This window comes from Narcine bancroftii, chromosome 3 (assembly GCF_036971445.1).
Source record: "Narcine bancroftii isolate sNarBan1 chromosome 3, sNarBan1.hap1, whole genome shotgun sequence".
Taxonomy (NCBI): Eukaryota; Metazoa; Chordata; class Chondrichthyes; order Torpediniformes; family Narcinidae; genus Narcine; species Narcine bancroftii.
This window is the reverse complement of record NC_091471.1, coordinates 197,748,692-197,776,010: the sequence shown is the minus strand read 5'-3', so window position 1 is coordinate 197,776,010 and position 27,319 is coordinate 197,748,692. Positions and strand designations below refer to the sequence as shown.

At 43.2% G+C, this 27,319-nt stretch overlaps 1 protein-coding gene and 1 long non-coding RNA gene across 9 annotated transcripts in view; one reads left to right on the top strand and one right to left on the bottom strand.

Annotated features, from left to right (window-relative positions):
* The window catches only part of rapgef2b (Rap guanine nucleotide exchange factor 2b), a 370,696-nt gene extending 346,643 nt beyond the window's left edge, over window positions 1–24,053 (bottom strand). For 5 of the 7 annotated variants that reach the window (XR_011354029.1, XM_069926247.1, XM_069926246.1 and 2 more), the window contains exon 1: window positions 23,244–24,050. Coding sequence is in view for 6 of the 7 variants with exons in the window: in XM_069926247.1 (XP_069782348.1) it covers window positions 23,244–23,312 (69 nt within the window). In the remaining variant the exon portion in view is untranslated. Of the gene's footprint in view, window positions 1–23,243 lie in introns of all 7 variants that reach the window. The other 2 variants (XM_069926253.1, XM_069926249.1) reach the window with 2 other exon arrangements.
* On the top strand, window positions 23,301–26,668 carry LOC138758003 (uncharacterized). 2 transcript variants are annotated; one of them, XR_011354030.1, is made up of 2 exons: window positions 23,301–24,149; window positions 26,194–26,668. It is a non-coding gene; the product is annotated as an uncharacterized lncRNA (long non-coding RNA). The 2 variants fall into 2 exon arrangements; XR_011354031.1 differs by lacking the exon at window positions 23,301–24,149 and adding an exon at window positions 25,270–25,374.
* The last annotated feature ends 651 nt before the right edge of the window (window positions 26,669–27,319 follow it).

Genomic DNA, 27,319 nt, shown 5'->3' with positions numbered 1-27,319 from the left:
TTCTCCAATATTCCCAAATTCTTTGCTTAATGTATCTGGGCTGTACCCTTCCTTTTTTTAATGAATTGAAGGATATGCCTCCTTCCATTGGACTACCCAAAGATTCAATGGCTTCAAGAGCTGAGTCTACATGATTTCAAAAGATTGTGCTGTGCTAGGTATTCTTTACACTTGTACATACCCAAATGGCATCCATGGGATTCTGCTCTTGAACTCTGCAGTGATGTAAAAAAATGATCTTAAAGCCACAGCCTCCACAGGGGAATGTGACCAATACAAATATGTGTGGCAGTGCACATCGCTGACAGCAGGCGAACTGGCTCCGGGATCGTCTTTTCCACCGGCCAGGTCAGGTCCACATGCACGCAGGGCAATGTCATGACAGTTTCCAGTGCAAGGGAGGGACTTACCCGTAGCCTTATAAGGCACAGCACTGGAAGTTTCAATAAACAACTGGAATGCAAAAAAGCCCAACTACTGGTCTTGTTCTTCCTGAATCTGTTTAGCTGCCACTACATTGGTAATCCAGACAGGTCCAGATGCTTCTGGACTCAACAGAATGGATACTGCAGCAGTCAGTGCAGTCGCCCTCAAACTCTTGACGCCAATGCACTTGTTTTGGACGGGCAGAGACACAGTTCCAGATAAAGCAGATTACCTCAGACTCCACCAAGCAATACCACGTTGTCAGCTCCCTGGACCAAGAAACTGCAGCCAGAGTGGACAATCTCATACAGAACCCACCGGAGGAAGGTAAATACTCTGCATTGAAGGTTCTGCTCATCAGATGCCAGAGAGAAGCCAGGCTCATGCACCTAGATGGTTTAGAGGACAGAACACCATCCGCCCTCATGGACAAAATGTTCATGCTGGCTGAGGAGCACAAGCATGACTCATGTTTGAATATGGATTCTTAGAACAAATGCCCGATGACATCCAGCTGCTCCTAGCAGTTGCTCATTTCAGCGACCCTCACAAGGTCACAACAAAAGCGGACGTCCTTTGGCTCACCAAAAGGGAGAACAAATCCGCCATATATCAGCTGACACCCCCAGACAGAGCAGCAGCCCAGAACTCAAACAAAGAGGGATCAGCCATCCCCTCGTAAGCCAGCAGAGGAAGCGGAGGTGTGATGGTGTTTCTACCACCAGCATTGGGGAGCAGAAATCCAAAAATGCAACCAACCCTGTGTGTCTCCGGGAAACGCTCAGGCCAGCCGCCACTAATGGCTTCAGTGGCTGGCCACTCAAACAGCCTACTACATGTAATAGACAAGACCACAGGCTGCCGGTTCCTCATCGATATGGGGGCAGAGCTCAGCGTCTTTCCACCAATGCCACTAGAGACCCAAACACTACCATGTGAGCCCACCCTGCGGGCATCCAACAACTTCCCCAATCATTCGTTCAGAACACGGAGAGTGCCGATATGCTTTAGCAATGAGACCTTCCACTAGGATTTCACATTGGCCATGGTGGAGAAGCCACTCCTCAGTGCAGCCTTCCTCCAAGCTCACAGTCTGCTCGTGGAGCTCAACGCTAAATGCCTGGTGCACACCCAGAAAATCCAGCCCGCTGCCACCAGCAAATGACCACAACACCACCCCCACCAACAAGTACAGCCACGTTTTGACCGTATTTCCCTTCATCTTCAGGCCCCAGTTCATGTCCACGTTGCCGAGACATGGTGTGCAACAACACATCTTGACACAGGGCCTCCCACTCCACGCGAAGGCCAGACGCCTTCCCCCAGACAAGCTGCGGCTGGCCAAGGAGGAATTCAAATGTATGGAAGTCTGGGGATGGTCCGAAGGTGTGACAGTCCGTGGGCCTCCCTTCTGCACATGGTACCCAAGATCACAGAGGGCTGGCGACCTTGCGGGGACTACCGGTGCCTCAACGATTCAACTACCCCGGACCCCTACCCAGTCCCCCATATACAGAATTTCAAGGCCAACCTACACACTGTGACTGCCTTCTCCAAAATCGACTTGGTATGAGGCTACCACCAAATCCCCGTCTACCCAGACAACATCGGGAAGACAGCCATCATCATGCCTTTCGAACTCTTTGAATTCCTGCACATGCTTTACGGACTTAAAAACGCAGCACAGACCTTCCAGCGCCTCATAGACACAATGGGCAGAGATCTGGAATATGTTTTTATCACCTGGACAACATCCTCATCGCCAACAGATATCACCAGGAACACGCTACCCATCTACTTCCACCCGGCTGACTTTGGCCTCATGGTCAACCGAGCAAAGTGCCAGTTCGGAGGCCACAGGATCACCAGGGACAGAGCGACAGCATTGTTAGAGAAAATGGAAGCCATTCGGCAGTTCACAAGACCCAGCACACTCAAGGGCCTCAGGTGTTCATTGGCATGGTCAATTTATACAACCGCTTTATACCCACTGCAGCATGAATCATGTGCTCCCTCTTTGCCATGAGGATCTCCAAACAGAAGAACTTGCCCTGCAGCAAGGAGCAGCCGCCGCTTTCAAAAGGACCAAGGAGCTCCTAGCCCATGCCACGTCACTGGTCCACCCTAGAATGGACGTTCCCACCTCCCTAACAGTTGATGCAACAGCCATAGCAATAGGGAGCTTACTCAAACAGCTGGCCGACAGACTTTGGAGGCCACTGGCCTCCTTCAGCCACCATTTGCACCCCTCCCCCCCACCCCAAGTTAAAATATAGTGCCTTTGACTGGGAATTCCTAGCTATCTAACTTGCAGTCAGACAATTCTGCTACTTCCTCGAGGGCAGGCCTTTCACCATGTTTACCAACCACAAATCCTTCACCTTCGCCTTTTCAAAAGTTTCCAACCCCTGGTCAGCATGCCAGCAACACCACTTGGCATACATCTCAGAATTCACCACCAACATTCAACACCTCTCCAGCAAGGAGAATGTCTCGCTGACACCCTCTCAAGGCCAACTATTCAGTCATTGGCACCAGACCTAAACTATTCCGAGCTTGCACAGTCACAAGGAGACAACGCGGACACCCAGGCCATTTGTACAGCCATCGCTAGCCTCTGCTTCGAAGATGTCACCCTGCTCTGTGATGTGTCCACTGGCCAGACCCGACCAGCCATTCTGGGTCAATAGAGACGATGGGTTTTCCACTCCATCCACTACCTCTAGCACCTGTCCATCAAGACCACAGCATCCATGGTCGCTGCACAGTTTGTATGGCATGGCTTACGAAAACAAGTTGCTGAATGGGCCTGCACTTGCACACATTGCCAGTCTTCCAAAGTCTTCAGACACACAAAAGTTCCCGTCCAGCAGTACAAAGCACCCAGCCAACGATTCGACCACATCCACTTCGAAAATGTCGGTCCCCTGCCCATTTCATGGGAAGCCCGGTATCTCCTCATAGTGGTTAATTGAGCCACGAAACGGCCAAAAGCCATCCCCCTCAAAGACATGTCCACAGATGCCTGCACCAGGGCAGACCTCACATACTGGATATCCCGGTTCAGGACACCGGACCATATCACTACTGACAGGGGGGCACAATCACATCAGCCTTGTGGTCACAGCTTGCCTCCCTCCTCAGCACAAAGCTCCACCACACCACTGCCTACCATCCACAGTCCAAAGGCCTGATACAACGTTTCCACCACAACCTAAATTTGGCACTCATGGCCTGCCTGATTGGACCCAACTGGGTGGATGAGCTCCCCTGGGTGCTCCTTGGAATCCACATAGCACCCAAGGAGGACCTCCAAGCCTCCTCAGCAAAGTTGATATAGATACAGAAGGAGGGGAAACACTGCAAAAACTGAGGGACAGGTTGGGCTCCCTTGCACCACAGCCATCCACACACCGCGGACACCACCCCATCTCGGTGCCCGCAAACTTAAAGACAGCTGACTATGTGTTCGTTCGCCAAAGTGCGCACTGCCCCCCGGACCCTATGAAGGCCCCTACAAGGTGGTCCACAGGAGCAGCAACACATTCACATTAGACATTGGGGGCAGAGAGGAACTGCTCACAGCCGATTGCCTGAAAACTGCGCGTCTCGACCTCAGCCAGCCGGTTTCCCTACGGCCAGCCAAGCATAGAGGCAGGCCCCCTGAGGAAAAACCAACACAGGACTCGGGGGCACAGTACACTATCGCCAGTTCTGGCAGGGGGGTGGTGTGGCGGTGCACATCACTGACGGCAGCCAAACCGGCTCCATGTGTTACTGTTCTGGCAGCGGAGCAACCGTGTCAAGATGGCGCCACTGGGGTAGTCTTTTACACCGACTGGGTCAGGTTCACCTGCGCACAGGGCAATGTCATGACATCATTTCCAGCACGAGGGCTGGACTTACCCGTAACCTTATAAGGTGCAGTACAGGAAGTTTCAATAAACAACTGGAATGCAAACAAGCCCAATGACTACTGGTCTCATTCTTCCTGACTCCGTTTAGCTACCGCTACATAAGCTATTTTTTATCTTCCGAATCAGATTACCAAGGCATGCAGAATCTATTTGAGGAAGAATAAATTATATCATGTGGTGGCCCACAATTGCGAAGATGAGGCCTACACATCACCCAGCAGCAGACGTGCACAGAGGTCACTAAAGCAACTCCCAGGAAAACGAACTGGCGGGGGTGGGTAGAAGCTGGGGCAGCATCAGACCAACAGCCCTAAAATGGCATTGGTCAAGCTGCCCAGCTAACTCAGCAGAAAGAGGCTGGGGAAGAAGGACATTCATATGCATGGACAGTCCCACCCGCTATTGTTATTCATGTGGCTGACTCAGTCAATCAGCAAAAATGTTAGGAACTTGAACAGTATAAAAGCAGCCTTTCCAACCCTAATAAATGAGTGAGCTTAACCTGCCACACTGTGTGTGTGTGTGTGTGTGTGTGTGTGTGTGTGTGTGTATATACTTCAATTTCAGGTAATCTGCACCCCTCTGAGTATATGTATATACGTGTGTGTGTGTGTGTGTGTGTGTGTGTGTGTGTGTGTGTCTTTGTAACGGTTGGCTACAATCATATAATATAAAGCAAAATAAAGAGAGGGTTAAAAAAAAGATTAAAACAAAAGAAGAAAACTATATGAAGGCTTAATAAGACTGGCAAACATAGCATATCAGAAAGCCTTGTACTTATGCAGCCTTTTACAACCTCAGGTCACATCAATGTGAGCAACCAATGAAGTTTTATTTTTTAAATGTACTGCCAATCTTGCAGACTAAATTATTAATCTGTGCTCAACAAGCATTCTCAAACACCAAGACTTTTATGACTATGTGATCTGATTTTCATTTTAAGTAATTATGGTGAATGGAATCTGGGTGAACTCAGGCAATTGTGGAAGTAACAGAGGACAAACAGGATGTGAGAAAGCAGGATGGGGTGGGGAGGACAAGTGGGGGAAGAGGAGCAGGCCAAATACAACTAGATACAAAAGGGAAGCAGACACTAACAAGGAAAGGCATAAGGAGACAGAGACCACTAATGAGAGAGAGTTTTCTTTATTAATTGAGAGACAGACAACAAAGGCAAAAGGATAGATCCAAAGAGTTAGTGGCAGTTGGAACCTTGCACATAGTGTACCAAATTAGCAGCCATGAATACAGTGGTCTGTGCCTAAAAACTTAGCAATACTATGTGTAAATTGAATATCTTTTCCTACCAATTAAGTGAAATGCTGAAACTCAGGAGGCCAGAGAGCATCCATGAATGTAAAAGATGGTCAACATTTCAAATTGAGCTCTGCATTGAGTATAAAACGGAAATAATGGGTATAAAGAGGAGGCGGGGAGGCAGGGACTGGCAAACAATTGTTGGATTCAGGTAAGGAGAGGTTGAGTAGTAGATGGAGCAAGATGAGAGGCAATAAATGGATACAACAAAGAGGTGCAGATTAAGGAATATGTTAAGAAAGAAAGATGATAAGTAGAACCAGGTAAGGGAAGGGTGGTGGGAAGATTTAAACAACAGGGAGAGGAGAAAGTTGACCAGTTGGATAAGTGTGTGGGTGACAGGAAGATGAAATCAACTGGGGAGGGGAAAAAAACCAGATTACAAGAGGCTGAAGGGCAGGGGGTGTTGGAAAGTGGGGAATGAGAGGGCCTGGGTGGATAAAACGGGAAAATAAAATGTTCGTGCATTGGGTTGTAGACTAGGTAGCAAGTTATTCAGGAACTGGTGGATAACATTGAAGAGATGTATGTATTTCCAGCAAAATCCTGCTCCATTCCTCCATATTTGCTCCCTTGTACCCATGTTGAAGCAGCACTGACCACAGACACAAACCTAAACCCAAATGCCCCACTTTATTTGTCAAAGGCTCCAAATACTACACTGAAGTGGGAAAAAATGTTACCTTTGGAGATAGTCCCTTCAACAAAGGATAAGGCATAGCAATTATCATATAGAGCAAAAAGTTACAATGTTATATTTCCAATTTATTAAATATGTGCAGATTCTCAAATATGATGATACAAATGTTGATCTTCTTTTGCAAACCAAACAAATACTCTCTAACAATTGTCACTACTACAAAGTTGTGTCCAGAATTCACAATTAAAAGATAAAATTCAAGTAAGTATTTTTTATTCAGTAACATTTTATGTCATAGAAGTACAAACTTATATGAAAATATTTGCATTCTTCAATTTTTTTCCACATTAATGCTCATCACAACTAGACATCACTGACACTACAGTTGAAACCAATACCATTCTAAGCATTTGCCAAAAAGATGCACACAAAAGTCCAAATGAAGGTAGTGTATAAGCATTCTTGGAAAAAAAAATGAATTGCTAGACTTATGCGCACTATTCAACAAGCTTCTGTGTATTTTGAACTGTACTATGATTTTCCTTGGAACTTACGATAACTTAATTGGCTGCTCTTTGTCTTTCCATTTCTTTCAGTATTTCTTAAACAGAATGCAAAGGTAATCATAGCAATGTGTTTGACTCTTAAATGTCTGGTAAACTAACCTAGCAAGCCAAATAATGCATCAAAACAACTGTGAAAACCCACAAAAATAAAACCAGATGAAGTAACTAGCCTTGACATAAAGTTCAAGTTATACCTGGCAGTGAGGTTTCTTCCATGGGAAGTCCAGCAAGTCAACTCTTTCCATACTTACAGCTATGCCTAGCAGAAGAGCAAAATCTCAATAACAGAGCAGTGTTACAATGAAAAGATCAATTAGTGCATAACAAGGACAACATGAGATTATTATTGCGATATTCATTCTGGAACTTGATGGCCGTGGGTAAGAAATTGTCTAAGCCCGTTGGTGCAAAATTGAAGCGGGAGAGGAGAGCATATCTGGGGTGTGGGATGGGTCCTCATCCTGTTGGCTGCTTTTGTGAGGTGGCGTTGATGGAGGTTCTGAGGTACATTCATCACCTTCTAAAGTTTCTTACAATCTTGAGTAGAGCAACTCCTGTACTATAACATGATACATCCAACAAGAATACTTTTGATAGTTCACCTGTAGAAATTGTTGTAGGACCTGCCAAATTTCCTTAGCCTTCTAAGAAAGTAGGGGCAGTGGTGCGCTTACTTAAACATCACATTAATGTGGTTATACAACTAGAGGGCATAGATTTTAGATGAGAGGGCTAAGATTTAAAAGGCGCCTGTTGACACAGCATGAGCAAGCTGCCAGCAGAAGTAATAGAGGCAGGTATAACTGTTTTAACGAGTTATTACAGCAAAGTGGAAGAACAACACACACTCAATGCGGTTATAGACAAGATTGGTTTATTGCACTTTCTGCCCCTGCTTATTCAAGCCCAGTTTCCCGCTGTTGTCGGCAGAAGTGACATCGGTGGCATTCCGGTCACTGACTGGTCAATGTTACCGCCGTGCCAGCAGTAGGCCAAGGAGAAAAGCCATTAGTCAGTGTAGACCTTGTGCGATTGCCACATTTGACCATCATTTTGTGTGTTAGGCCGCCTCCTAGGTAGTGGGTCATGACATGACCCACCCCACCCCCCCCCAAAGAACCGGCAATCCGAGTATTGTCCTATGCCTTTGGTGGTCTGCCCCTGAGTCGCTGGGCCTGTGTAGTGACCAGCTGGCTGGAGTCTATGGCGCTGGCTTGAGGCGGCTGATAGTGAAGGTCTCTTCCTTACCGCCAATATCCAGCATGCATGTCGACCTGTTGTGCCTGGTCATTCGGTAGGGTCTCTCATATGGTCATTGCAGCCTTCAGGTGACAGTGGAACTGCTCCACCAACCCATTGGTTTGTGGTGATATGCTGTTGTGTGGTGGAGTTGGGTTCCCAGAAGGTTGGCCAGTGCTGCCCAGAGCCCCTATCGGAAGTAATATGCTCTGGCACTCCAAACCTTGCCACCTATAGGTATTGATCAGTGCTCTGGTGCAGGACTCGGTAGTTGTTTCTGCCATCAGAATTGATTCTGGCCACCTTGTGGAGCAGTCAACCATCATCAAAAGGTACTTTGCCCCCCAGAAGACTGCCAATGGTCCTACAACATCAATGTGGATGTAACTGAACTTTTGCCGTGCTGGATTGAAGGTTTGGAGAGGTGCTTTGGTGTGTGTTTGCATCTTTTATACCTGACAGAGTGGCCAGATCTTGGCCCATTGACTGACCTACTAACAAAGGCTGTACCAGATGAACCTGCTGGCTACCATCTTGACGATGGTTCTGATGGCCGGGTGCACCAGGTTGAGAACTGCTTCAAAAACCTGTTGTCTCCAGGATGTCGGCAAGGGGTGGGGGGGGGGGGGGGGGAGGGCGAGGCTTGCCAGTGAACACATCGGATAGGAATGTGGTTGCCTGGGCCGATGGTGGCATCCTCTAGCCTGAGCCCTGAGTCTGTCATCTTGTAGACCGTCTGTTTTGCTTTGGCCAGGGTCGCGAAGTCTATCCCCTGAATCGCCAGTCATGACATCGCGTCGGCCACTATATTGTTTATTTTGGTGATATGTTCGATGTCCATGGTAAACTTGGATATATAGGACAGGTGTCTTTGGGGCCTGGCTGACCATACATTCGATACTTTGTTGAGTATTAGTGGTTTGTGGTCTGTGAAGACCTTGAATTGCCTGCCCTTCAAAAAGTATCTGAAGAGTCAGGCCACCAAGTATAGTGCCAAAAGTTCATGATCAAAGGCACTGTATTCAAGTTCAGGTCTGCTTAAAAAAAAAACGCCAGGGGCTACCAATGTCCTTCGATCAACTGTTCAAGCATGCCGCTGACCACCATATTGGAGGCGTCCACTGAGGGCAGTTGGGGCATCTGTCCTAGGATGCACCAGAAGCATAGCATTGACAAATTTGTCTTTTGCTATTCAGAATGCCCCTGATGCTTCCTTGTCCCAGGTTACTTCTTTATGTTTCCCTACCATGAGTGTGAATAGGGGGCGCATAATGAGGGCTGCTGTCGGTATGAAACAGTGGTAAAAGTTGATCATACTAGCGATTTCCTGAGGCCCTTCACCATGTGGGGTTTGATCACACGCCTGACGGCCTCTACTTTTTCAGACAGAGCTGTTGCCCAGGAAGTCAATTGTCTTGAGCTCGAACTGACATTTGGCCAGGTTGATTGGAAGGCCGAAGTCGCTCAGGTAAGTGCACAGTTGTCTTAGGAGGGAACCTGCTCTTTGCGATTGCAGCTGGCTATCAGGAAATAATCCAGGTAAATGAATACAAACCTGAGGTCCCAGCCTATCTCGTCCATGGGTCTCTGGAAGCTCTGAGCTGCATTCTTGAGCCCGAAGGGCATCCTTAGGAATTCAAACAGCCCAAAGCAGATGATGATCACAGTTTTCGGGATGTCATCGGGATGGACTCGTATTTGATGATAGGCCCAGATGAGGTAGACCTTGGAAAATATTTGTGCCCTTTATAGATTTGCAGTGAAACCTTGTATATGTGGTACAGGATATCTGTCTGGTGTGGTGGCTTCATTGAGGCGGCGCTAGTCTCCACCCTCCCACTGCCTTTGGTACTGTGTGTAGGGGGATGCCCAGGGATTGTTGGTCCGTCGCACTATTCCCAGTTCCTTATTTTTTTAAATTCCTCTTTTGCGAGGTTGAATTTCTCAGGAGGTAGGCGGTGCGCCCTGGCATGGAGTGGAGGTCCCTCTGTCAGGATGTGGTGCCGTACCCCATGCCTGGGTTCGACCAAGGTAAACTGGGGTGTCACGATGGAAGGGGTCACTGAAATCCTTGTTGGCAAGAAGGAGTCGAATATCCTAGGGCAGCTATTCCAGAAAGACTTGATCAAAAAGCAGGCAAGACTTGTGCCCCTTGGCCAAGGCCAGCACGTCATTCATGAGGACGGATAGGGTCTTGTCCTCCAGGCCGTCCATGTGTTTCAGTTGGGCAGTGTGCTCGCGCCGTGAGAGCCCTAAAGTTTTGGTTAAAAGCTCTTTGAGGGCTTCATATTTTCCACAGGAAATTCTTTCCTGCCATTATTGATGGAAGTGACATCAGTGGCATTCCTGTCGCTAAATGATTGATGATCCTGCCTTGCGGGCAGCCGGCCGAGGAGAAAGGCCGTTAGCCTGTGCAGACCTTGTGCCATCACCACATTCAACCACCATTTTGTACGTCGGGACGCCTCCCAGATAGCAGGCCGCGGTAACATTTAAGAGACATTTAAATATGTATTTAGGAAATATTTAGAGGGATATGAACCAAACACAGACAAATGAATATAGTTTGAGTAGACAATTTTGTCAGCAAGGACATGTTGGGCTGAAGGAGCCTGTTTCCATCCTACAAACTCCATGATCATATGCTATGGAGAAAACCAAATGATCTCAGAAAAAAAAATCTGATTAAAATTTTTCAAACCTGCTGTATCTCATCATGAACGCAAGTAGAAAATTAAACGGCAGAGATCCCAAAAAATATCTTTCTCCTCAACAATGTTGTGTCTCAGCTTGTGAACCAAAGAGAAAGCTCAGTGCCTGCAACGTTTCAACCAAAAATACAGAATGTATGATCTAACTCTTGCCAAGATCCCCATCATCACCATAAGTATTCTACAGCCAATTTGACACTCCTGTGATCTTGAGAAACAGATGTACCCAAGAACCAATAAGCAAATGGGCAAAATGTCCAGACATAAAAAATAGAATCAGACATGATTTTAACATTTATTGAAATGAATGGAGGTGGAAATTTTGATTAGCCATCTTCTACATGTGTAATAATTCAATAGAGAAAATAATTAAAAGCTTAATCATAAAAACTTGGCCTTCAGGTGATGCATGTACAGGACTGGAACATTTTAGAATGCAAGGTGTTTACTTGTTTACTTTTATTTTTATTCACTTACAGAATTTAAGTCCATCAATAATTGCTCTTGAAAATCAATTTTTTTTAAAACAGTTGATCCTTCAAGCCTGCCTCATACCATTGTAATAGCAGCATGTTATTAGGTCCAGTTCCCCTTCCTTGCAAGCATTGGATTTCATACATTCATACCATCTAATTCAGTGTTGGCGTCTGGGGGGTGGGGTGGAAGGGGGGTGATTTGTGGGTCATGCCCCCCAAATGTGTTATTGTACCCCCCCCCCACCCACCCACAGCACTAGCGTCACCGGGTGACACCACAGGGAGTGTCACCAAAATGAATCACATGGTTTTGTCTGCACGTTCTATAAGCACACACATATGTCTGCTACAATGTCAGAGGGAGGAGGAAGTGTGATGGTGGTGCACAGAGGTGGTTCATGGCAGGTATGGCACACACCCCCCCCACTCCGCTGATTGAGTTCTCGAATGGCAGTTTATGACCCCCCCACCCCTCGCATCTACCCTAATGCCCCCCCCCCCCCCGATTAGACTTGATTTGACACCGACTGATCTAATTTGAAAAATACAAGGACAACACATCAAGACTGAAGATCCGTAAACACATACTGCAATACTGCTAAACAGTAGTTGGAAAATTTGCATCCTCTGGATACAGTGCAAAATTACATCCCTTGTGGTACGTATCAGTGAACATATACAGCAATTTAAGTTTGCAAAAATATAATGCTATAAAAAGATGAAGGTACACAAACTAGTTATGCAAGAGAAACTTGTCAAATTATCTCATGGTCATTAAAGTACAGAAAAAACAATGCCTTAATGCATCTATGCCTTAACTTTGAATAACAGCAGCTTTTAATCATCTTACATACAATTTCTAGCTGAGCTAGATGTTAAATTTCCATGTTGTTTAGTAATTAAATTTTCCATGCTTTACTAATATCAAAGCATACTGTACTTCAATTTTGTTAGACAAATTATTTCTGGTAAACTACAAGAGATTACACAGACTTCATGGGACAGAAACAGGTAATTTGGTCTAATCAGGTAATCCTGGTATTCACAACTTCCATCAATTTCATGGAACACCGCCATCGGAGACCGCAGCAATCATCAAGGATTTTGCTCTTAAGAAAGAGATATAGGTGCCACAAGACTCATTCCATCAGGTTCAGTAGCAGTTGCTACCCCTCCTAAACAACACTCAGAGATTCATTTAAGAACTCATTATTTATTCCTGGATATTTATTTTCCTCTATTTGCATAGTCAGTTTGTTTACATTTCTCTCTTTTTTTATACAGATCCTTTTCTTGAGTACAGTTTACACTACCAGTAAGTAGAAATTCTGTCTGGCTCACAGGAAAAAGAATCTCAGGGTTGTATGTCATTGTCATGCATGTCCTCCTAATGATAACATTTGAACTTGATTAATGCATTTCCAGTGGCTATTTATGATGTGCATCTCTGAGCAAAGCCTCTTGTTCCCTTTAGCTTTTTTACAAATCCCGTTCATCTCAAATATATTCCATGGTTGGAAGTTGCAAATTTTCAACAGGATTTGAAGAAAAAAATTTCTTTCAATTTCCTATGGATTTCTGATGGTAGTTATACTTTCCGCTCTCTATATTCATTATCAAAAATGTTCATATCTTTAAAGATATCTGTTAGATTATATCCAAACTTTTGAGAGAGAAAAAGTAGAGCAGCTAGTCTGTTTACCCTTTACCAACAAGTACCTCTTCCCATTTCTGATATAATTCTTGTAAATTTTCTTCACAGCCTCTCCAATGCCTCACTATACGTTTAAAAATACACCAACCAGAGCTACAGTATGTTCAGTCTTATCTGTGGTCTAACCAAAGTTCAAAAGTGATTCGGCATAATTTCCTACTTTTCAATTCTGTCGTTCTAGAAATAAACTCTAATACATTGCTTGATATATTATGACCTTGCTAACCAGCAGCACCTTGATCAGCAGCACCTGAGCATGCACTTTGCAACTAATGTAACCTTCCAATGAAAAGGTGGCATTTATCTCAGAATCATCTGCAAATTATTAGTCGATTCCGTTGGTTTACCACCATCCTTGTGCAATTCATGCCAATTCTAATTATTCAATATCTGTTCCAATTTAGTACCAACCACAAATTTTGAAATTGTGCTTTTGACTATCTCTATCCATATTTTTTCTATTTTTGCTTCATTATAGCTACATTCTTTTTCCTGACAAGCACTGCTACAACACTTCCCATTTTTCCCTTCCTAACAATGTTATATACTGCAATGTTTAATTCAAGTTTTGAACTTTCTGTGGCTGTGTCTCAGTAATTCTTTATTTATCTAATTTCTTCTAATTGCTTGCAAATATTACTGACCAATACTTCTTCCTCAATTGCAAATACTTCAACATCTCTGGGCACTTTTCAGTGGACAGGAGTTTATTATGCAGAGCACATACAATTTATCTCATCATAAAGATGAAAAACAAACACCTGCAGCGATTATGCCGAGAAAATAAATAACTTTATGAACAACTGATCTTACTCCTAAAGGAAAGGCATATATTAAAATATCTCAAAATATTTGAGGTAGAAAAATGTTTTTTCTAGTCAGACTTAAGGGAGAACATATCTACTTTGCATTAATTTCACAATTACTAAACATTTGCAAGTTTCAAAAGCACCACACCACCAGCATTAATGGCTTAACATTCATCTACGCAGTTCATGATCAAATGGTTAGATCAACTCATATCAATCATAGTACCAAAAGAAGGACAGTTAATGAATAACATTCAAAAGTTTCTGCTTAAATGTTAAGAAATTCCTTCAATATCAACCTCATTTCCATTATTTTCTGATTTAAAGACCGAGATCAATTGTTCTTTTCTCCAAATGATTAGCAATAGTGTCTTTTTAAAGGAAAAGCATCTAATATAATCTAATTTGGAAATTAGCAGGAATCAGAATACAGGTGCCTAACCTTTTATTCAGGATTCCAAACATCGGCAACCTCCAAAATCTGGGACGTTTTTGGGTAATGAAAATGACCAACTGACTCACTCCTAGCCACCCGCCCATCCCCCTCACACTGCCCCCGGCCATCCATCGCCCCCACCACCACCCCCAGCCGTCCTTCGGTCGCACTCCCTCCCAACTAACTCCCAACGTGGCAACAGGAGTACAATGCTGCCGAGCACAGAGTTCACTTGTGGCGGCCGCTGGCGACAGCTCAATGCAGAAGCAATGGCCATCTACCTTCCCCATAATCCCCCACGCAGCTGGAACCACTCTGGCGTTGGTGCATGGCTGTTTCAGCTGCGTGGGGGATTATGAGTAAGGAAGACGGCCATTGCTCCTGCATTGAGCCATCATCAACCTCTGCCTGCTTCCTTCCCACCAGGTGCTCAAGGCCAAAAGTCACCTTTCCACCAAAGAGAAGGCAGGGATGGGGAAAGGGATCTGAACCCATTTTATTTTGAAGTTTTACTTTAAAGTAAAAAAAAACTTAGTGATATTATGGTCTTTTATGGTCTTGATTTATCTAAATTCATTTAACACCCCACGTCCCACTTTGTGCGATTTTTAAACAAAGAATTTGCTTAAAGGGACTGCCATTTTAAAATGATTCAAAAATCCAAAAGATTCCGAACAATGGCAGGTGTCCAGTCCCGACTATCCCTGATAAAAAGTGAAGCACCTGTACTTTCAAATGTTGCAATTAAATTCTTGAAACAGTGCTGAGAACTTAAGTTTGCCCAGCTGATAACTGATCAACTATATAAATGGTGAAATAGTCATCCTCTTCCAATCTTGTTATATTAAAACAAAATGAATTAATTCCAATGCAGTGGGTATATTGGAGGACAGCAAAAGCCTGGAATTAACAGATATTTTCCAAATGATAAACCATGAGAATAGTAAAGTAGCAGGGTGATTTGAAGATTTGCTCTATCCCCATACATGATGAAAGTAGCAATTAGCACAACACCATTACAGTGGCAGCAACCCAGGTTCAAATCTAGCACTATCTGAAAGGACTTTGTGCATTCTTTACATGCCAATCAGGAGCTCCAATTTCCTCCCACGTTCCAAAGGTCTCCAGGGTTCTTAGGTTAATTGATGTATTTGGGCTGGAAGCACCAGTTACCGTGCTGTATCTCTAAATTACAATAAATCTAACGTATTAATGATGATATTATTGACAAACAGAAACAATACTGAAGTGGTCATAAACATAATGTGGTGACAAAAGCAGGTCAGAGGCTAGGAATCCGGCAGAGAGTAACTCACCTCCTAATTCCCCAAAATCTATCCATCATCTAGTAAGGTCAAGTCAGGAGTGTGATGGAATACTCTCTATATGCCTGGATGAGTGTAGTTCCAAAAACATTCAAGAAGCTCAACACTATGACACAGCTGCCCACTTGATCAACTATTCATTCATTCCACCATCCACACACAGCAGCAGAAGGTTGTACATTTACTGAAGGCACTGCAACAACTCATCAAAACTCCTTAAACAGCACCTTCCAAAACCACAACCTCAAGCTGCTGGAGAGTCAAGGACAGCAAAAACATAGGCACACCATCTCTCGAAGTTGCCCTCCAAGCCACATACCATACTAACCTGGAAATATATTGCCATTCCTTTACCATATCAAGGTCAAAATCCTGAATTCCCTCTTTAATAACATTATGGTTATACGCACTTGCATGGATCAAGGAGGTTGCTCACCACCACCTTGTCAAGGACAATCAGGGATGGACAAATAAATCTTAGCTCAGCCGACAATGAATACATCTCTTGAATGGATAAAAAATGGTCCAAGACTTGCCTACATTCAGTCAAATATAGAACATCCATGTTTGTTGACCGATTCAAATGGTCATATCTGTCTACCTGTTCCACTACTGGAGTTCAAACCCAACTATCTACACCGGATTGGGAGAGTGGAAGAAAATAATCATCTTTCTTACAACAAATTAGATCTAGGTCATGATTTGTGACCCCATTCATTTCAAAATTAAAGGGCTACAGAATTGTTTTTTAAAAAATGTTTATTTTAAAAAGCTAAAAATGAAGCTAAAAGGACAAATAGAAAGTATTTAAAATTATTTAATAGCTTTTAAATGCATCTGAATGTCAGAGATACTTAGAACTTTGGCATTTTAGAAGCCAGCTAAGCTGAATTGCAGTTTTGTGGCAAATGCCAATGCTTTCAGAGGAAGAGATTCTTCAGTGCATTGTGGGAGGGTCTACCAGAAAAGACCAAGCTATTCTGCAAAAAAGATGTACCTCTGCTTCTGGAGCAGATACAGAGCATCATGTAATCACAAAGATTGTGGGCATGGAGCCTACTCACATCAACAGGATCTGCACTTCATAACAGGTAAAAGAAAGAAAACTTCTTTGTCCCTTGCTGAGGCACATGACAGTGAATTAAGTTTGGTGAATCTTTTGATTAGATTTTAAAATTCTTGATTTGCTGCACACTGATGATGCTTTCCTTACGCTCCCAGCCAACACAATCTAATATTGCAGCAGAGAGCAGCCCTCTGATCTCTGCTCAGCAGTGATTGATAAATTTATGAGATCCTGAATACAAGAAAAGGCAGACAGGAATAGTCATTGGTCTGTCTGAATCCAATTCTAATGGCATACCCCCAACAACCTCCATCAGGAATGATGTCTGGTTATCAAGTATTATACCTTCCCTGACTTACAATGAGAATTTGTTCTATGCTTCAAATTCACTTTCATTTCATTCAAATCTCTACTCCTAACAAGCTTGAGCAAGTTAAAACTTAAAGTTTACGAAGAATGTCAACATGTGTCCTCAAAATCTCCCACCCAGCTTTAAAAGTGCACGCTCTTTTTAATTAGGACCCAGGAGTCAAAACATCTTCCTGAAATTAACATCTGTGGATCCTCAAATTCTTCCAAATATCAAAAAGATAAATTATTTAAACAATGTTTTTCTTTTATAACTATGGGACAGGTTTTTAATAGAACATCATATAGGAAAATTATTAAATTACATCAGAGTTGCATATGGTATTCCCTTTCAACAAAAAAAGAGCGAGATCTAATTTATAGTTGCCATGTATTAATTTTTCCAGTTTAAAAATTAATCAAGTCTTACATAAATAATTATTTAACGACCTCTGGGGCTGACTGCTTGGGGACCAAGATCAAATTTCCATAATGAGAATCTAACCAGCTACATTTGTGAATCATAATTACTTTACCTCTCATAAACTGACAAAAGACTGATATTATTAATGCTTATATTTTGAAAAGTGGAATTGCATTGACAAAAATAGTTGTTGCTTCTGTACTGGTCCACAGCAAAGAATAACAGTGGTAATCCAATTAGATTTATCTTCGTGATTTGTGCTGCTCAAGAATTGTTTTCCATACCTACAAAACGTAGTTGCGACATACAATATAGAATGATGGTTTTAAAAAGCAAATGAATATTATGAAAACCAGAGTTGGCTATTTTACCAAGCTAGTTTATACTTATTTCTGCCCTTGCTAAATTAAAAAAAAGCACAATGTCATATTTACTTGTGTCAACTTGAAAATTGAAAGCATCAATTGTTTCAAGTGGCCATTTGAGCTGATTGCACAGCTCTCATTGGTAATAAAATCATTCCAACAAGAGAAAGCAATCTCGCTTAGCTCATCTCAGTTCGAATGTATTTTCATTTTTGGTGCTTGACCAGCAATATTTGCCTTTAAATGTCTTTTCAAGAATAGAACACTACTGCACAAAAGCATGCCCTTTGGCCCATCTAGTCTGGGCAATCATTTGGACTTCGGAAAAAAAAATTATAGTAAAAAATGGCTTAATAAAAATTCTGAGCAAAAAATAATGAAAGGAAGATATACCCACACGTTTTATTTTGAAAGCAGACAACTCAAAAGACAATATCATTACATGAATCCATGATGATATTGTCAACTTTTCCACCAATTTCTACCCTGCCCTCAAATTTATCTGGTCCATTCCCAGTAACTTTTACTTTCCTTGATCTCTCTATCCCCATTTCAGGAGGCAAACTATCCACAGGCACTTTTATAAACCTACCAATTCCCACAGTTTTTGTACCTCTGCGACACCTCTTCCCATTCATTCTCCTGGAAGGATGCAATTCATTTCACTCATTTCCACTGCATCTGCTACCAGGCTGTGGCGTTCCATTTTTTTTAAATTGCAACATAAGTTGATTCCAGCCATTTGAACCAATATTGCTCAATGGCACCCAAATTAACCGTGCAATTTGGAGGAAACTGGAACACTTGAGGAAAACCCACACAGACATGGGAAGAATGTACAAACTCCTTACAGACAGTGCTGGATTCAAATCTAGGTCACTGGTACTGTAATAACATCGCACTAACTGTTACACTAACCATACTGCCCAGTTATCGAACATCCAAAATATCTGCTTTCGGTAAACACAGACATCAATACTACCCTTACCTGCATCTCCTCCATTTCTCATACTTTATCCCTCACCCTATTCCCCAGGTTTAACAAGATTTCCGTCATCTTCACCTGCCACCCAATCAGCCTCCACAACCAACACATCATTCTCCTCCATTTCTGCCACCTACAATGTGATCCCATAAGACACATCTTCCCCTCCCCTCTCCACTTTCTGTAGGGATCACACACTCTGCAACTCCTTCAACTACTTGCCCCTTCCTACTAATTGCCTCCCTGGAACTTGCTCATGTGACTGCAAGAAATGTTAATACTTGCACTTACTCCCTCACCACTATTTGGGACCCAAAACATCCCTTCCAACTGAAGCAACACTTCACTTGTGAATCTGTAGGGATCATTTACTGCACAGGTGCTCCCAATGCAGCCTCTGCTAAATCAGAGAAACTGGCCACAGATTCAGAATATAACTTCATTTAGCACCATTGCTCTGTCCATTGCAACAGCAAGATTCTCCCAGTGGGCAGCCACTTCAATTCCACTTCTCATTCTTACATTGACATGTCTATGTTCTCATGTAATGCCAGATTAAGGCCACTCGTAAACTGGAGGAACACCATCTCGTATTCCATCTTGGCAATGTCGAAACAGACAGCTTCAATATTGACTTCTCCAAATTTTGGTAACCCTCTTCCCCATTTTTTCCTCTCCCTTCACTTTCCCTTATTCCTCTGACTTCTTTCCTACTTTTTCCCCTGCCTGCCCCCCACACCTTCCATCCTCCAGCTCCCTGCCTCTTTCTCTTCCTTCCTCCTATGAGAAAGCAATATTCTCAGTCCCCCTCTCTCATCACCTCTTTGATCTTTTAGTTTCTTGCCCCTCCCACCAGCATTTAATTAACATCTGTAAGCCTGTGTTCCCCCCCTCCCCCTGCCCACCCCCCCCCCCACCCTGCATCCACCTTCATATTTGGTTGTCTGCCCAATTTTTAGCATCCCTGATGAAGGGCTCAGGCCCGAAACATAAACTGTTTCTTTATTTCCTTGGACAATGCATTACCTACTCAATTCTTCCAGCACTGTGCATTGTTTAAGTTCTCCAGCATCTGCAGACTTCTTGCTTAACCACCACTGGCATGTATTCTACAAATGAGAATCAAACTGTAGAAAGAGAAGTACTGTAGATGCAGGAATCTTCAGCAAACAGCTGGAGGGAATCAGCAGGACTAATGGCATCAAGTCAATGTTTTGTGTCAGGACCTTTTTCAAGGTGCTTTCTCTTGCTGAAAGATCCCGACCAAAAAAGTTAATTGTCCATTTCTCTCTAATGCTACCCGTCCTGCCGAGTCCCTCCAGCTTCTCATTGTTTGCTCAACAAAAACTTTATAATTGATATACAATGCTAAACATCATAAAATGGTACAGATTTAAAATTTTGTTCAGAACATCAATATGCTGATTTGTTCAAATAGTCTCTGGTTAAATTATAAGTGACTTCAAACATATGCAAATTATACTTCAACTAATAGGCAACAATAAAAATGATTCTTGTTTTTTTGATGATGACGACAGCCTTCCACAGAAAACAATTTAAGCACAGTTAGGAAGATGGAAGTTGATTAAATAGCTGACTTAACAACATTCTTCACAAATTAGTACTGCATATTCACATTGTGAATAACCTTGGAGAGAATTAATGAAACAGTATGGAAAACAAGCATTTGATTTTAAATGATTTCTACAAGCATCAAATAAAATAAATAATGGACTGATATTTCAAGATATGTTTTATGTTTAAACGTTAAAAAAAAATTAAATTCATTTAAATTTGTCAGATGTTACTGAATGTTTAAGAATGCAAACGATATTCAAAAGCCCCAATCAGGAAGTTGGTGGAGTGGAAATTCACTGATTGTCAAAGCAATTCAAAAGATCCAGGTGGCCTACATTGAAACAAGTAAAAGTCTATGTCACAGACCAATCTGGAATAAACATCATCCAGAAGTGTATGCAACCAATTTTTTTTCAGGGAAATGGTCATTCAGTCGCTTTAGCACTCCACTCTTCAACCTTCAATGCCCTCAGTATTTCCCTTTTTCTCATACTCCAACCACATTCCTTTTGCTTATTTCCCAACAAACACACACACTCTTTCTGCCAACACTTTTCCACAACACCTTGCCCAATCCTTCCTTTCATGTCACTCTCCATCCAACCTCCCTCCAAGATATATGCAACATGGTCTAGGACCCAACCTGATGTGATAGAGTTATGGAATGTGGTGTCCAATGAAGAAAGGAACTGATGGTCCTGCGTCCGAAAGCTGGAGTCTGAGGTGGCGATGTTTTAAGGGATGACATCAGTGGGGAAATTTTAGGTCAGGAAATAATGAGGCAATTAATTCATGGCCTAACTTTAGAAGACAAGCCAAGGTTCAGCAAAGTCCTTGAAGGGGGTAAGTAACTTGGTCTTATTGCTAGTTACATCAGAAGAGTTCAGACGTATTTTATTAAGGGTAACATGGCCACTTGAGAAAAGATATTGTCAAAAATCAGAAGTTTAAAAGCCCCCATTATCACATAGAACTAATGCATAAAAGAAAATAAAGGTGTGGTGATCATTATGCCTTTAACTGTAACTATTTGATAGACCTTTGAAAACTTTTGGTGATATACACATATATTCTCAAAACCAGATGGGACACAATTAAAATTATTTAAAGACAAAATTATTTGAAGCTATGATAGCATATGGCAGTTTTCAACTTTTTCTATATGATCATAAAAATATTGCATTCTCTGAGTATTATAAACAAGTTCAAATCACCCTACATTTCTGCAAAATTCTGGTTCAATAGCAGAATTTGCTGATTAAGTGTTAGCAGTTCATTGGATAAATAGCCTCTCACAATGCATAACTCATGCAAAGGGCAGTCCCATTAGTATCTTTGTAACTGTTGATCAAGCAAATGTAGCATCAGATCCTTCTTCTCTGTACACAATCCAAGTTCATCAAAAAGCCACCATTAGAAATGCTGAACAAGTTGGGAAGCTTATGAACAATGCTGCAAATGGAGATTTTAAAATTGGTTCCTCCAAAACATTAATATAGTTTTGTTTTGTATTTCTTTGACTCAAATCACATGTACAAAATTAATAAATGTTTCAATGCAGGCATAATATGATAAACACCAGTTTATGTCACACATTCGATTTACTTGAATTCAAATCCAATTGATATGTCAGGCTAACAATGTTAGCAAATATTATTCCATTAAATGAATTTGGGAGTTACAATCACAAAGACCTTTGAAGTCCTTGGGTTTGATTGATTTTCAATGAAAAATGCAATATTTCATATGAAAATGAAGCAGCTTTTTAAAATCCAGAATATATTCTGCACTCCACTTGATTTTTTTTAATTTACTCAGTGTTAAGAGAAATTCTAACTCGTAATCCACCACTGCATCATTTTGAAATTCCATATTTATCCATCTCCCCAGCAAAGGAAAAGGTGTGAGCATTCCCTTATAAAAATAAACTTGTAACAATACACATAACAAGGAAAAGACATCCGAGCAACGGTAGGCTAATTTGCCAGTGAAAGTTGTGCTTAGGTTGCAAACAGACGATTGAGTCCGGGGAAGAATTAATGAAAATGTGGGGAGTATAAAAATGGAGTTTGAGGAAATGGATGATTGATGGATCAGCATACACTCAATGGGCTGAAGGGCCATTTCTACATTGTATCGTTCAATGAGACTGACGATCTTGTCAAGTAATGAAGCATTTCCGACCACCAGAGAAAGCCCATCATTCAAGAACATACCAAACCACATCAATACGAAATGTCACTGCTCTCCTCAACCGCTCGGACAGCAGCAATAATTCGACTTCAACCCCACTGACGCTCTAAATCATAATAGGGGCTGCTTAAATGCACGATCTCAAATGCTTCAAACGCATCATGAAGAAGAAACTTTTCAGAATTTAATGACGGACTCGAGGCAGCAATGATTCTCCTCGTTCTCCAATCTTCCCAATGAGATCCCGCACCAAACTTGGTGAACTCGACCCCCAGACCCTGAGCTTCTGTGCGCAAACAGGACGTGTTTTGGGGGGTTTTTTGAAACAAAAAAGCATTTATTATTTTATGGAATTGAATCGATCGCGAAAACACAGAGAGCGGGCAACAAGAAGTTTGTTGTGCAGACATTTGAGCACAGGTGGTCCCTCCAAAGCCTCCGCCGGCCAACACTGGACACGAACCTAAGGCATGTCTTTGGGGAACTAGCTCCCTGCTTGACAAACTCGGTCTCGAAACACAAATAATGGGGACCCAAAAAGGCAATTAAAAATGTTTTTAACTGACCGATCTGCTGCCATGAGGAGTGTCGCACCTGTCCACAGAGAGGGCGCCAGTCCTCTCCTCAAGTCCAACTCCCTTCTCAATCCAACACTCTGCCCCTATTTCTAGAATTATGTCCATTCGGCCCGTTTCTTTATTCCTTTACCTGTTGCGTCCTTTCAGCGGGGTTCTTCATCACCGCCTGCCTGAAACTGTTATCCACATAGGACGCCATGCTGAGTTTTCCTTGCACGATCTGGGCCTCGCCTCGGCTCTCCGCGCCCTGCCCGTCTCCTCTCCGGCGAGGCTCGGCTCGGAGGCGCGTCGGGCGGCCTGTTCGCCGACTCCGAGCCCGGGGCTCCGGCCCACGGCTCTCGCGCGCTCTCGCTCTCTCTCGGGCAGCTTCAGCGCGAGCGCAACCGGGGCTCGAGCAGAGCGGCCGACAGTGGCGACGTCACTCTCCAGTCAATGGGATCCGAACCTTGGCTCCGATGCTCGAACGTGAGCCCCGGCCCGCGCCGCCGCCGCCGCCCCTGCTCAGCACAAAGCCCTGGCGCTCCGCACCGCCAGCCTAGTCGTTCCGGCTCCCTGCCATCCTTCATAATCCATCCGAGTTCTTTTCTTCAAACATCGCCCAAGAAGATCCTTTCCTTTCACCGCGATTCTGGAATAAAGCAAGAAACAGGCGCAGGGACACTGCCCTTCCTGCACATTTATCCCCGGAGAAAGCGAAGCAATCGCATCAGAAGGGGCTGTCAAATGCTGCCCTGCTTTCCTCTCAGTCGGGGAAGAGCGACCTGAACTGGGCGCTTTGTTTCATCACAGGAGCCGGAGGAGGAGGGGAAAATCTTACAAAAAACTAAACTCCCCAAGAACTCCCCCAGATGCTCTCTGCTGCCTCCCCATTCAGATCATCCGGGGAGGAGGAAAACGGATTCCTTTTTGTCTTCTTCCTTGACAGCCTGAGGGCAAAGAAATCCAACAAATGCCACAGACAGGACAGGATATATCACGGGATGATGTCAAAAAAAGGAAGTCCTGTTAATCAAAGTCGTATCTGGAATATTAAGCTGTCAGTATATTTTAAAAATATGGCACATGATATGTTTTTATTCTTTAATCTGCTTATTCAGCCACTTCAGCTCCAGGCATGCGATCCCAACTTTGCATTCCCCAATCCCCTTACAACTTAAAGTGAAATCTAAAAGTCTGCACACCCCTTCTGGTTGAAGGAAAAACACACTGCTGGAGAAACTCAGCAGGTCGAACAGTCTCCTTTATATAGCAAAGATACATAGCCCACCCTTTGGGATTGAGCCCTTCATCAAATATGATGGCAGGCACCCAAACAAAATGATGGAGCGGAGGGGGCAGAGGAGGAGCACAGTCCCAGAGGCGGGCAGTGATAGGTGGATAAGGGAGGGAGGACACACCAGCAGGCATTGGGAGGAGGGATGGCTCTGTGAATGGAGAAGGAAGGGGGTGGAGAGCTGGAAAAAAGGCAAGGGAGAGTGGAGAGTGGATTAGCAGAAACCAGGGAAGTTGGAGAGTGGCCAGACAGAAAATCAAGTGTTGTTTCTCCGATTTATGGATGGTCTTGGTGGGATAGTACAAGAGGCCACGTGCAGATGTGTGATCATGGGAGTGGGACTTAAAATTGAAGTGGTTGGCCACTGGGAGATCCCTGTCACTGATACAGACAAAGCAAAAATGCTCAGCGAAACAATCTCCCAGTTTTTCTGATTCTTCTTTTCTCGCACATGCCCATCAATTCCCCTTTATTTCTTTCAGAATTTATTGTCATGAACAAGTCACAAAATTTGTTGTTTTGCGGCAGCATCACAGTGCATTTATATAAACCACTTTACAAAATAAATTAAAACAGTGCAAGAAAAAGTCAATGTAAGGCAGAGTCTGTGGTTCATTGTTCATTCAGGAATCTGATGGCAGAGGGGAAGAAGCAGTCCCTGTGCCACAGTGTGCTCATCTTCAGCCTCCTGAACATTTTTCCCGATGGTAGCAGAGTGAAGAGGGCGTGGCCTAGATAGTGCAGGTCCTTAAAGATAGAGGTTGCTTTCTTCAGACACAGCCTCTTGGGATGTCCTCGATGGACTGGTTTGGTGCCTGTGATGTCACAGGCCGAGTTAACAACCCTCTAGAGTTTTTCTTGTCCTGAACATTGGGACCTCCATACTAGACAGTGATGCAACTAGTCAGAATGTTCTCCATGATACACCAGTAGAAGTTTTCAAGAGTTTTCGGTGACACATTGAATCTCCTCAAGCTCCTAGCTGATGGTGAGCCTTCTTCATGATTGCATTGACATGGAGGCTCCAGGACAGATCCTCAGAAATGTTGGCACCCAGGAATTTGAAGTTCTTGACTCTCTACTGCTGACTCCTTGATAAGGATTGGTTTGTGTTCTCCTGATTTCCTCCTGAAGTCCACAATCATCTCCTTGGTTTTGCTATTAGTATATCCCTCCAATATGCTTCTGCCAACAACTGTGGTGTCAATGGCAAATTTGTAGATAGCATTGAATTGTGCCTCACCACTGAATCATGGGTGAAGAGTGAGTAGAGAAGTGGGCTAAGCCCACATCCTTGAGGTGCACCTACATTGATAATCAGTGAGGAGGAGACATTGTTTCTAATTCATACTGACTGTGGTCTTCTGATGAGGAAGCCAAGCATCCAGTTGTAGTGGGGGTGCAGAGGCCTAGGGTTTGGAGCTTGATAACCAGCATTGAGAAATAATGGTGTTGAAGGCTGAGGTGCAGTCGATGAAGAGCAGCTGTATGAGTTGCTGTTTTCTAGGTGATCCAGAGAAGAGTGGAGAGCCAGTGATATTGCTTCTGCTGTGGAGTGATTATGACGAAAAGCGAATTGCATTGGGTCTGGTCCTTTACTTAGGTATGTATTAATGCTGGCCATGATCAGCCTCTCAAACCATTTCATCACAGAAGATGTGAGAACAACTGGGTGACAATCATTAATGCAGCTCACTCAATTTATTTTCTAGCTCACCTGCCTATTCCTGAAATGTGTCTTTTTTTTCTTTCCATCCCTGTGTCTCTTCTTTTAATATGCCAATAACCAGATTTCTTTTTTTCTTAGAATGCCTAAACTTGGAGCCCGGAATTCATAATGGACATTGACCTTCAAGGATAACCCAAATCCATTCCTCCTTTGGAAGTAACTTCTTAGCAATATACTTTATCACCAAAGAAACAAGAGCTGAGATGGTGAAATCTTGGGCAATCTGTGTGAAGCTGGAGGAACTCCATCGGTTGGGCAGCATCAATGGAAAAAAAAGTCTTGAAAAAGGGACACAACTGAAAATGTTGACTATCCATTACTCTTCATGGATGCTGCTGGACCTGTTGATCGTAACAATTTCTCATCATATACTTTAACATCTGTTTGTCCACCTGTTTGTCCCTTGCCTGTCATTATCATTTAGTCTTGCTTCTCTTGGCTCATCAAATCTGTGGGATTGGTTTCTTCCCCTGCCTAAAATTTTTACATAAGGTTGGTGATTAAATCACCACATGTCCAGGTCTGGAATTAAATAAATAACAGTAGACGAAAATTCCTTACTCTATGGTGGTATACATTTACTTGAAGTTAAGTTAATACAGAAACCTGAATGCAACAACAAATATTATGATACCCTCTCTTTTCTTTTCCCTCAACTTACAACTGATTCATAGGTTGATCCACCATAAAAAAATAATGAAGCACAAGTTCTGGTCACTGACTAGGTCATCCTTTCCTCACAGCAGGAAACTGGGCAGATGTGGTACTCTTTGATGCAGATACTTACAGAAATTGGTTTCAGTTGTAGACATTGCTGGAAATCCACTTTCACAAAGGTATGTAAAATGAAATGGCAGTAGAGTTTCAAATTTTATATGTAGATATTCAGCATGGCAATGGATCCCTCCAGACCAAGAGCCCATGCCCTCTAACTACACCAGTTAACCTAAAAATGCCTGTACATTTTTGAAGGGTGGGAGGAAATCATATCACCCATAGGAAACCCACCCATAGGGAACATACAAACTCCTTACAGACAGCACTGGATTTGAACCCAGATCACTGACACTTAGCAATGTGTTGTAAGATATTCTGTATTGGCTATTCAGAAAGCAATTAAAGTCACGCTTTGGAAACATAACTCCTGGCTTTCATCACATCAACTCCAGCAATTGTCAACATTGACATCTGAATGCATACAGAT